Genomic DNA, 12,724 nt, shown 5'->3' on the forward strand with positions numbered 1-12,724 from the left:
TCTCGTTTCGACCGGCACCACAACTCGGACGACATGAACCAGGAAAGTTAAATCTACTTCTCATGAGCTCTTCATCTATTTACTGGATCGACGTCTGGATGCGGTTATACGACTTTGAAGCTACACCCCACTCATCGTACCGAACCGGGTAAACTACGCTACACTCCGCGCTAGCTAAGTCCGCCCGAGGGCTGTCGGGATGGGCACACGCCGCGAAGCCAACTCATCTCACGACTAAGAGACATACAACAGTAAAAGACTATTAGCAAACAGATTAACACCAAACATAATTGAAGTCCGCCAAGTGATCAAGATGAAACGAGTGGTCATCATTGGCCCTAGTTTCCAACAGAAGGTCGTAGGTTCTTCATCAACTTCGTCACTGCCGAAATCATCGTCGCCAAATGGAGATCTCTTCGCCAAGTCAGCCACATCCGACTTCATCCTTGCCGAGTGGTGATCCCATCACCACACTGAATGCATGAACCACTACCGTGTTGGACGCATCAAATTCATCGCCGCTGAGTGGTAATCTATTTACCATGTCGGCCACGTCTCTCTTCGACATCAGGATCGTCACCACCGAATTGTGATCGTATCCGTATGACGGCCGTCATCATCGCCATCAACGGGAAAACTTATGGAATATCGAACAACTAAGTCCCTTTCATACTTAGTACTTTTTTCTATCAAAGCTTCTTCTTTCTCCATCCTTCGACTACCCATGCCGAGTGGTTTTCACCATCAGCAAGCCAGTCGAGGGGCTACACTATATCATGTCATATGGTTCTAATAAAGTTTGTTGTTTAAAAGCTCTTTTTCTCGAACATGAGATCAATATCTGAATAAAGCTAAACAAACTTCGCGGCTACGCCTTACTTACCGTACCAAACCGAGTAGTACGCTACGCTCCGCGCTGGCTAAATCTACTCGGGGGCTGTCGGGATAGGTACACAGCATAAGTTTGCATAGCTCATTTCAGATTGCGAGATCTAATCAGAATGAAGACTTAAAGCAATAGCAAAACAATTTACATTACAAACAAACAAATGTCTTGCAAAAGACAGGTTAGTGCTAATGGTTGTATTTCCTATTTGCAGGTCAAAGGTCCAAACTATGGAGTCAGCACTGGCTTTAGCCTCCTCCACTAGCGCCAACACCTTCTCCGAGTCGCAATCGGCTATAAAATCTTCGACGGTGGCTAAAAAAGAGTACCCAGGGGCAAAGGGACTTCATTATGATGAAAGGCCTGACGAGCTACAATCATCGCCTTGTCCCTCACCTCGGCCACGTGCCCGGGTACCTCTTTAAAGCCTCACAATGATTTTATTAGGTGGCATGGAGCTGAAGCTAGTTGCCATAGTCTCGAACGACCCGAAGATCACCAAAGGCTGCAGAAGCAAACCGGTCCCGAGTAGCCTTGATTACCTTAAGTTGAGCCTCGATATCGGCTACTGCGCCAGGGGTGCTCTATCGCACCAAATCTCCAAAATCGTCGAACTAAAACAGTTTAACGGCTCAAAGTCTCCAAATCCGACTAAGTGTTACTATGTCCCTTTGTGGGCCTAGTGGACCGATGCGTAAAACTCGGTGCAGGCATAGTTGATACCATGTCGACGAGGACGTTGCGAGTTTATGGTTTGCCCAAATGGTGACATAAAATTCGTGATTTCTCACATTTCGGGAATCAACGGTACACCTATGTTATGGGCCCATGGCCGCACTCGTACAGGCGTCAGTTCATATCGCCCATGGCACTTAATTGCGCTTTTTAGCCTATGCCTAAACTTTGAGTAAACTCGAATAAACTCGGTACTAACTACTCGGCTGTAACGGTTAAGCCAGTTGGCGTAACCCACACCACGGGCAGAACATAGCCGAAGGCTACATGTCTGGGGAGACACGGCACAAAAACCATCTCCAAACCACTCGGGTTCAAATCGCTCGAAGAGAGCAACCAGAGCTGGGTACCACTCGAGTCCGAAAGCACTCAGAAAAGTGTTGCTCGAGTCGGAAAACTCGAAACTTCGAGAAACATCTCTTGGGTAACATTCCATAGAAGACTCTATGTTTAATTGTTACGCATTTAAGTATAGAGTCGGCGGCTACACCTATTAGGTGCATCTCCGATGCACCTAAGCTTGTTTTATACGATGTCCAAAAGACTATGTTTAATTGTCACGCATTTAAGCAGAGAGTCGGGGGCTACACCTAATAGGTGCATCTTCGATGCACCCTTTCCTTACTTCCATTCTGAGCCATCCACAACCTCTACAATCATAACAGAGTACACAGGATCACTCGGAAAGCACTCGGGAAGCGCCTGGGAAGCACTCGGATAACGTCAAGCATACTGTGTGAAGATACGCCTGATGATCAACAATCTACACGGATGATTTGCGTGGCTATGTACGACTCCGGGAGCTGCTGTGGAATACCTATACTAGGGTTATCCGTAGACTACATGTATACATATAGTCGTAGGGGTACCGAATAGAAAGGAGATTATATCTGTATGGTATCAACCGGAGTTTGGTTACGGCTGGATTGCATGCCGCCTATGCCGTATCCGAGTTGTAACCGAATTAGGATAGATCTTAATCTCATCAGATTAGAACTCTATCTGTAAGCCCTATCCCTCACTATATAAGGGGGACAGGGGCACCCCTCCTGGGGAGGGCCAGAGAGACGGCATATTCAGATCGGCTATCTTCTAGTTGATCTGCCAACAATCCAATACAATCGCCAAGCAGGAGTAGGGTATCATCTCGCTAATCGAGAGCCCGAACCTGGGTAACCCGTGTCTTCGTCCTAACCGTCGATCTTTACGCCTCGCTAGCCACCCCATATATATTGCCGACATCCAAATCGTCGACAGCACCGAAATTCATATATAGAGATTCCGAGTGATAAAAAATAATAAATACAAATCAAATATTAATCAAAGTGCAAAAATACCCTCTTAATTAAATCAATGGACAAGATTAGTTCCACTGGCAGTATTATACTACAAGTAATATGCAGTTTTTATATAAAATTATAGTCGGTCATCTTATATTTCTAAAATAGTTTTTTGACTTTATGACAGTTAGTTATATCATTTATATTAGAATAATTTTTTCATCTTCGTATAAAAACAACCTAAATATCCTTGTAGTGTGTGCGTATGTGCATTGAATGACCAACACACAAGCATGATTTATAAGGCCCACTAGGTATAGTTAATGCTAATTCTCTCTTCTTTTATTAAGCCATATCACATCAACTAATTTTAGCCTTAGGATAATACTGTAAATTGCATCTCATCACCTCAATTATTTTTAGCTTTAGAATGATACATCAAGGATGTAAATTACATCTTTTCACATCACCTCAATTATTTTTAGCTTTTGGATGATTCATCAAGAGCGTAAATTATATCTCTTCCCCAAAAGACATACCGTACAATACAACCATTTATAACCTGTGGATAATGATAAAGACACAAAAATATATATACACATGAAAAAAATAGTATGATAGGTAAGAAAAAATTTTTAGAACTTATATCTACTATATTATCACACAGTTCTCCCACAACACGTGTAGAGTATTCATCTAGTATATCCTATGTAAGGTTAGGCCCTCCGGGTCCGGGGGCGGAGACAGCGAGGGGATCAGGTTACGGGCCTGGTTTCATTTAAACTCGGTGAAATCATAACATATTTATTGTAGTTTTTATAAAATTTGAAACATAAGTATTAGGGTCCATCTATTGATCAAATATTTAAAAATTTTAATTTCATCAATCAAATCTGGTCACTTTCATTGGATGATAATTTAAAGGCATACATGTAAGTCAAAAATCTCATACACACTCTTCCCTGAAACCCCCCTCCCCCGGCATGCATTGCACGTGTGTTTAACAGAAAAACAAAAAATCAAATGTTTGATCGATAGCAAAAGTATAAGTATTATATTGGTCCCTTTCAGCAAAGAAAAAAACTCAGTGCTTCTGGCTTTGCCAGTACTAAGTACTAGCCCTCTGATTTTATTTAGATTTACGCTAGGCACGTTCTGCACGTATATATAAGCGTGTGCGTAGGTCTCAACTTGCACTTAAAAAACAAAACAAAGGCGCGTCACATTTGAAATTGAAGCAGTAGTTAGCTATTGGTCTGTCTATTTTAAGGAAAATTATGTTCGATTAAAATATTTCAGCCAATCCATGTACAATCGCATGCATGCATTTTAAGAACTTAACTTATTGTGATAACCTTCATTCAAACATAGTTAGGTTTCTGTACATATTATAAGTATATATGTTTTCCATGTAAATTAAACATCCAAAAGTCCCATTTAATTTTGGAATCGCAACGAAAAACCAACCTTTAGCATGTATCGTACTCTCTTGCTCCACAATTTATCTCTCTATAATGAAAAAATAAATTAAAACTGATAGCCTATGACAATGTGAGCACGTTATTCCTCAAGAGTCTAACCAATGCATCACGGGAGAACGAGTGCATGTTCAGGGAGCTGTTTTGTGTGCATGTCTTTCTTGTGTGACATTGTTTCAATTAATTATCCTTAGTACTGATATGTGCACAAACCTTATATGAAGATCAATATTGGATGGAGAGATCGAGTATTAACATATCAATCACGTTTAGATATAACATCTGGATCTCCATGTGAACTCACGATGAAGTAACATGCAATACAACAATATATAATTTCCTTGACGTCAAAAGCTAGCCGCACTTGAACACAGCTCGTTCGTGCGCAGCATCATAGCTTAATTATCACTCGTCCACATATGTGACTACTTTATTATTGCTTTACAAAGACAAATATCTATACATTTGTCTTCAAACCTACTAATTAACCACGTATTTTGTTTATATATATTTCCATTTTTTTAACACCCTAAATTTCATATGAGATCCCAACTTTGAGCAACTGCCTATGGGGAATAAACAGCATCTTCTGCCCTTGGACAAAGTTCTTCCTTAAGAAGGAGTACATGTGGTTCACTACCATCTTCTTCAGAAGCGACGAGTGAGGCCTTGCCACCACCTCGGTTTCTCCAAGAATGTAAACAACACCTTTCTCCATCTCCTTCTCAATGAACAGCTGCTCTTGTTCAATCTTCAACAACTCCTCCATATTCATCTTGCATGCCTAGTACGAGTAGGATCTTTAATTACTAATCAAGGAAACCATTATATATAAAAACACAACTTTTGAAGGGTTCTTTTACTATGCTTAATAACTATCTTGAGGCATCAAAAATTTTAATACAAAATTCTGATATCTTTGTACCTCAAAGTACTAAATTTTTACACTAAAAAATATGAAACTCGAGGTAAATTTCCAAGAATGGTAAAAAAACATTTTTTTAGAAAAACTATAAAATGTTAAGTGGAAGCTATATATAACTCATTAATTACCTTCAAGTGTGGCAGATGGCTGCTCCCACAATTAGAGTGAGCCGTGGCGATCTCAGAGAAGGACTCGATCGGTGTAAGCATGTCCTCGGCATGCACGGCGTGCCGTCCAGACGGCTTCGTCTCATGGGAGACGAAGCTATGGCCGAGAGAGCTACGACAGCTGATGCAGCCGTGTGGCTCACCATCTTCAGGCGTGCAGTACAGGCTAGCATCGCGTATGTATCGCTGGAGATTCTGAACCAGCGTCGCAACGAAGTCCCCGGCCTCCTCCTCCAGGGCGTCGCGATACCCGTACCGCGCAACGCAACGGAACACCCTGTACTCCTCCTCCTCCTTCCTCTTCGCCTCGACCTGCCGGAAGATGAACCGCTCCGAGCTGCCGACGTGGGGCACCGGCAGGTGCTTGACGGAGACGAAGACGAGCACCGAGTGGATGGCCGGGATCTTCTCGACGAGGTGCCGGAATATGGGCGGGATGCCCTGCACCAGCTCCGTGTAGAACAGCGCCACGCCGGGGACCCTCCTGAGGTCGCCGCGGCGGCGCTCCAGCAGCTGCCTCACCTCGTCGGCGGACGCCGTGTGCTCCAGCTCGTACCTGTACCTCCCGACGTGCACGTAGTGCCACACGGCCATCACCGCCATGAGGACCGCCGACATGGCCACGGGCACGTACGGGCCATGCGTGAACTTGTACAGCACGGACGACAGGTACACGGCCTCCGTCGACGCGAACGTGACGAAGAAGAGAGCGATCCACAGGATGCTGGTCTTCCATACCAACAGCATCACTATTGTCATCAGGAGTGTTGTGATGATCATCACCAGGATAACACAAAGTTCTGTGTGCATTGATCAAACGGTGAAGGCACAATTAATTATTAGGATTTTACATGTTAGCTGAAATTAAGGGTTTTTCAAACGAGTAATTTTACCGTTTTTGACAAGGTACCAAAACATAAAATTGCTCTTTTTTAACTGAAAAATACTCTTACCGTGAGCCTTTCCAATAATAACGGTTGTCTTGAAACTAACAGTAACGATACAAGCAGCCACACATAACAAGAAGTTTACTCCAGGGATGTACAGCTGGCCTGGGAATCGCTTTGATGTGTGCAATATCTTAACCCTTGGGAAGCAACTCAGTGATTGCAAATGAGAAACTGTTGCGAAGGCACAAGATATCATTGCTTGGCTTCCTATGATGGATGCAGCAATCGCCATGATAAACGTTGGCCAGAACAAGGAGACTGCATTTGCAAATGTTGTTTAGTTGTAAGGAGTGATTTACAATGATGGTGAAATTAATTATAATACATAAAAATGAAATGCTTATTACTTGGAGTAGCTGCAAAGAAGGCATTGGCAACATTCTCCGGGTTCTTACTCAAGAATGCTGCTTGTCCAGTGTAAGCGAGTAATACCGATGGGAGTAAGCCAAAGCTAAAGCTTAGCTGAAAAATCAGAAAAATAATTTATGACCTTTGGGTATCAACTTGCCTATAAAAGATGAGATTTGCTCCGGTCCAACAAAAAGTACCCCAAGGTACCGTTATCTCGTGGTACCAAATTATTTCTGATCGTTAGATCTAACAGTGCACATCCTACTTAGCTAGATCCAATTGTGAGAAACGATTTGGTACCTCGAGATACTTTTTGTTAGACCGAAGCAAATCTCATAAAAAATATCAATCAAAGTGCTGATGCATATGCAGGGCACACACCTGAATTGATCTGATGCTGAAGTATCCTAGGTTAGCAAAAAGTGCTTCTGATCCTGTTACAGGTGAAGGGTACGGTACGTACATTTTTGTTGTAAGATAATCTTCCCAGTAAGAATATTTCACATAATTTTCTGTTTCAAAGTACAGATCGATGAATCTTGTGCTAGAGGGTACCTGTGAAGCAAAGGAGAATGGCACCAAGCGAGACCCATCCTTCCTTCTTGTTCCTTCGGAAATAGTCGATGATGTATTTTGGGTTGAATGCCTTCAGGACACCGATGTCATGCTTGATCAGGTTATAGAGGCCAGTGGCTCCAATCAGGAGCAGCCACAGGAGAATGATTGGTGCAAAAGTGTAGCCAACTTTATCAGTCCCGTAGCGCTGGATCGCAAACAATACCACCAAAATTGCTACTGTTATCCACACTATTTGATCTGTGCCAGAAAACAAACACAACACATAATTAGTTAAACTATATACGTCCTGTCTTTAATTACAGGGATAATTAATATAGTTTGATCATTATGTCTTCCCAAGATCACTTATTAGTCTCTTAGTTTTGCTGTAGAGAGATTATTCTTCTGGCCTGTACCTGTTGTAAGATGAGGTGCCTTTTCTCTCAAACCGCCTACGGCTGACAATACTGCATCAATGAAACAGAACTAATCAACTATGGAAAATCTCGGTCAGCTGGTTATATTTATGTCAACGCACGATATGTTTATGTTTCCATGCAAGTACCAGAAATGGGAGGCGTTAGCACAGCGTCGCTGATGACCATGGCAATTGCAAGGATGGTGAGCAGGAAGAGAGAAATCTTGGCCGACATGCTCGTCTCGAGCAGCTGTTTCAGCCACTGGGCTCTCCTCAGAGTCCCCGACGGCTTCCCGCCGCTGTTGTTGCTGTACCCGGAGATGAGCTCGTCTTCCGCCTGATGGTTAGGGATCAGACTGACCTTCGCATGCCGTGAAATCAACGAGTAGAGTGCAAATGTTCCTCCTGGATATATAAGAATCAATTTGCTCATCTGTATATATCAAATCAATATACAATCCACTGTTGGTGCATGCAACTGATAGAGTCCCGAATTTTTACTTTTGCATATGCTTAATTATAAGCTACAATTTAAAATTTTAACCTTACGGTTTTTTCGTTGTAGGTTATTTTTCAGCTTTAATTTTTAGTTCACTAAGAAATGTGAATAAAAAAGTATTCATAAGTTATTTTTTATTTGAGAATATATCGTTTAGTTTTTTATTTAATAAGCCAAACAATCACCCTCACTTAGCAAATGTTATTCGACTCAACTTAGTGGGTGAGTTCTTTTATCACCCTCGAAATATATCTGGTGATACCATATTTTTTAGTCTAAAAATTAAGTATTTCGAGGTATCATATAATCTTAAATTACTAGAATTTTATATTAAAATTTCTGATACCTCAATGTACTACAACGGGATTGACGGTAAAAAGGCCCGTTAGCAAACAGAGTAGCATGTAGCTGTAGGAGATGGCCAGCAGTAGCTAGTGAACTGTGAACTATACGTATGAGTATACCAACGTACGTACCGTCTCCATGGTCATTGGCATGCAGAGCGACGAAGACGATCTTGATGACGGTGAAGAGCAGGAAGCTGTAGATGATGAGGGAGAGCACCCCGACGACGTCGTCGGGGTGGCCGACGCCGTGCTCGAAGGTGCTGGAGTACACGTACAGCGGCGACGTCCCGATGTCGCCGTACAGGATCCCCACGCACTGGAACGCCAGCCGCGCCGTCCTCCCCCAGCCGCCCTCTTCGTCCCAGTGGCCGCCGTGCTCGGCTCTCACCACCTCCCGGAACAGCGAGTCCTGCCGCTCGACGGTCGCCGCGTCGTCGTCGGGGCGGCCGCTCTCGACGTCGACGAGCTCATGATCCATCTGCTTCCTGTCCTTCTCGACGCTGGGATCCATCTACGTACGTACTGTATCTGCTAGCGATACGTGTCTAGGTGCGTTGGGATCGAGCTAGGCGCGGTGGTAATTAACTGAGAACCAGTGATGGAGAATGTGTGCTTGTGCATTGCCCGCCTCCCGAGCCGATCCTTTTATAGGCTATTTCTTCGCTCGTTGTTACTACGTACTGCGCGCGCGCGCTCTCTCTCTCTCTCTCTCGTTCTATAATTAATGACGTTTTCGACAACCATACGATAAGATTTTCAAAACTTTAACTATTACTAGTAAATTTTAAAAAATTTAGTTCAAAAACATAACCAGTACAGATGAGTCATAAAGATTATTTAATAAAAGTAACGTTTATTCTTTATATTTTCATAGAAACTAATAGTAAAACATTGATTAAGAATACCATACTACTATCTATCTAGAATGATAAGAATTATCAAAATATAGAGAGAGAGCAGTACGTAGTCCACGTGGTTTCCTAAATTCAAAATTTTGCTGTTTCTTGCATGCGGCAGCGCCAGCTAGGTAGAGCGTTTACTTTGGCAGGAGGCAAAGCAGCCACACACATTGTTCGTCAAATTTGACTCTGCAATTCTGGATGCGTACATTCCCTGCCTAGCTGGCTAGCTCATGCGATCGACGACAAAGCCAGGATAGAATTTTTAAAGTCGATCGAGGTACGTGCAGCGGCCGGCCGGCGATCTTACCTTACATCGATCGGCCTGCATGACGACTAGGATATTAATTTCGTTATTTTTTTTCGAGCATCACTGACTAGGATTGCGCCTGTCGTCCAGTACGTGCTTCGTTTACGCAGACTTTGCAAGTTGCAATGTCAGTACTACACTCAGTTCTAAATTAAAAGATGGGTGTATATATATCCAGTAGCTAGCTGGCCAGCAGCTGGAATAACCTTTCAACGTGTATGTATCGATCAGAAGTTGTTTAGCTAGGGCTACATAGATAATCTGTATATATATCTTCCGATAAGATACATGATCGATCAACAGTTCCAGATTGCACATGTGTCGCCGTTCGTTCGTTAGCGTTTCGATCTTCTGTTTTCGGTTCTAGCGTGGATGCAATTGCACAGATTATTAATTAGCCCGTTGATCTCGATCTCGTTTCTTCTTTTGAAATTGGCAGCTAATTGGATCACAAGTTGTATATATATATAGGTCTCTGCATCCGTATATTCCCATGTGTGTGCTACGTACGGAGTTCCTGACTAATGCATCTTATTACAGTTTTCATTACTTATACGCAGTACTACTAGTACATCCTGGAAAACAAGCAAGAGATTAATTATCACCTGAACTTTACAACTAATTAACTGATCTCTAATCTAATTAAACACGCGACAATTAACTATAGAACATACCAGAAGTACCGAGAACAAAAAAAAAAAAGTCATACTAGATCCCGGCAGTATATTAACAATTAAATCAAATTAGTGGATAGTCAGACAGTGATGATGACACAGCAACTCAGCCGTTGCTGTCAAGACTTGTGATGAGTTCTACTACTACTATATATCTTTTCGGATCCTCAGCTCTTCGTACGTACGGCCAGTACGGAGGCGGTTGCAAGATTTACTAATACTGATAACCGTTGGTGTGTATTCGCTAATTGAATTTATTTAATTCATAGACTTTAAATTAAGGTCGTGTGCATGCATGCACATGGACGCTAATTAGTCACTGACTACTGATCTGATTGGTACGTACGGTCATGGCAAAAGTCGTACTTATACACGTCAGGTTGAGTTATACTAAGCATCTACGCTCACTAGTTGACTTAGTTAAAAAAAATTTAAAAACAGTATATGAAAAGTTAGAACCTAGAAAAGAGGGCATCTTTTTTTTCCCGGAATGGCTGAATAATGAATGGCTTGATCAGATAATTATTCGGGAGTAGAAATGATTAAATAAATGAATTAGCTTAATACAAAGTTGAAAAATGATTATATAAAATGGTATTCTAATAAATTCATATACTGAGAGTTTATTTTTTTTAAAAAAAAGCATGCCGTTTAGAAGCTTGCAGATGTATTTAACAAAACTCGGACAATTTATTTTATCATTAGGTATATAGCTGATAGGTCGTATTAGGAACCAATAAAAACTATGGCTCCAAAATTTAAGTTTTAAAATACAAATTTTGACAGAAGCTTAATTATATGATCTTTTTTAATCTACAATTTAAATATACTATCCCTTGATTTTGTAAAGTGACGGGCTCAACATGTATTTGCCCGGCCAAGTGGTTTAGCAATGATAGAAATTAATATGGTATTTTTACATGATAAATTAAATGAAAATACTGGCTAGTATATATTAATTATTGTGGAATGTTGAGGGCAAAGGATAATTACACCTAGTTATGAATCGGCTGGTGGATCATACAATTCATAAGGTAAAAGGAGACATGCACATACCGCCGGTATAGTTCATTTAATTAATGTGTATCCTTTCACACATTCCAAAATCAAATTAAAACTTCAGCACCCAAACAGCTAGAATAAAAATGATATAGTTGGACCTATAAATTACAACAACAGTGCATGACCACTTTCAATTCCTTGTAGGAATTAATTCAACTTAACTCTTTGGAATTATGTACCAAAACACAAGATGATTTGTTTTATGTATTTCAAACATTTTTAATCTGTTTTCAATGTAATTCGTATGGTATAACTAATCTCTCAAGAAATGGTTGCTTGTACGGAACCTTAAACAGATAGACATCGACTAAAAGAACTTCCAACAGCATATAGGGGTGTTCCCACTAATGCCTCCATTGTTTATTTTTTCCAGTGTATGCTGAGTGTGTGTCAGCATAATAATCTGTCTGTCTTATCAGTGTTGCCAACGCAGGATTTATCTAAGCTCGAGATAAGGTGATAGCAGCCTATGAGGACATCCATCCGTACAGCAACTCCAATTTGCTCGCCGAATGCAACTACTCCGTACCCGACCAACCGGAAGGCTGTTGGTTTTAGTTTTGACTCTCGCTAATTCACACCGATACAAATAAACATGTATACATATATAAAATATAAATATGAACCTATGATTAATATAGGTAGGACCAAAAGATCTTATAATATGTTATGAAGTACTACTTGCTACCAATTTTAAAATAATCGATAATGTTAAAATAGGTATCAGTGTTTATTGACTTAAGCTTTGAATTTTCTTTCAGATTATATGGTTCTTAAAAGCTTCAAATTTAATAGTCACTAGTCCACAAATGATTTTTATATGCGGTTAAAACATATATTTTCAGGCAGGAGTTATAGATCTTCACAGTACACCCCCATCCACCGTCAGCAAAGATCTTTGTAAGCGGTCACCCCATCCGCCACTTGTGAATATCTATTTTTAAATCTAGCTCTAACTTATATGTTTTGATGATGGATCTATATTAATTTGTATTGGACCGGGGTTTAATACATATTAATTATTATTTGAAAATTGGTTAAATTTCTAGATGTGACATGCGGAAAGGTCCGTATTATCACATTAGATGCTAGCTAACTCATGTCAATCGCTTGACGCCTTCACCGATCAAGCTATTTCGACAGCCAGCAGAAGTTCACAGTAACAAGACAAACAGATTTGATCTC

At 41.1% G+C, this 12,724-nt stretch overlaps 1 protein-coding gene across 1 annotated transcript; it reads right to left on the minus strand.

Moving 5' to 3' along the window:
- Positions 1-4,700: 4,700 nt before the first annotated feature.
- LOC102718442 (potassium transporter 21-like) lies at positions 4,701-9,105 on the minus strand. The gene is made up of 9 exons (XM_006650204.2): positions 8,724-9,105; positions 7,896-8,153; positions 7,747-7,797; positions 7,328-7,588; positions 7,154-7,206; positions 6,769-6,883; positions 6,425-6,679; positions 5,433-6,271; positions 4,701-5,163 (listed from the first exon to the last, which is right to left on the minus strand). Exons 1-9 carry the CDS (start codon positions 9,103-9,105, stop codon positions 4,909-4,911), a joined length of 2,469 nt encoding a protein of 822 aa, XP_006650267.1. The 3' UTR covers positions 4,701-4,908.
- Positions 9,106-12,724: the final 3,619 nt, after the last annotated feature.

The sequence above is a fragment of the Oryza brachyantha genome, chromosome 3, assembly GCF_000231095.2.
Source record: "Oryza brachyantha chromosome 3, ObraRS2, whole genome shotgun sequence".
Lineage (NCBI taxonomy): Eukaryota > Viridiplantae > Streptophyta > Magnoliopsida > Poales > Poaceae > Oryza > Oryza brachyantha.

Excerpts from the sequence above, each read along its gene's own strand:
- LOC102718442 (XM_006650204.2), bottom strand. The coding sequence starts at position 9,105 with ATGGATCCCAGCGTCGAGAAGGACAGGAAGCAGATGGATCATGAGCTC. Across the intron at positions 8,154-8,723 it reads TGCCAATGACCATGGAGACG|GAGGAACATTTGCACTCTAC; the intron begins GTACGTACGTTG and ends TTATATATCCAG. Across the intron at positions 6,272-6,424 it reads TATTATTGGAAAGGCTCACG|AACTTTGTGTTATCCTGGTG; the intron begins GTAAGAGTATTT and ends CAATGCACACAG.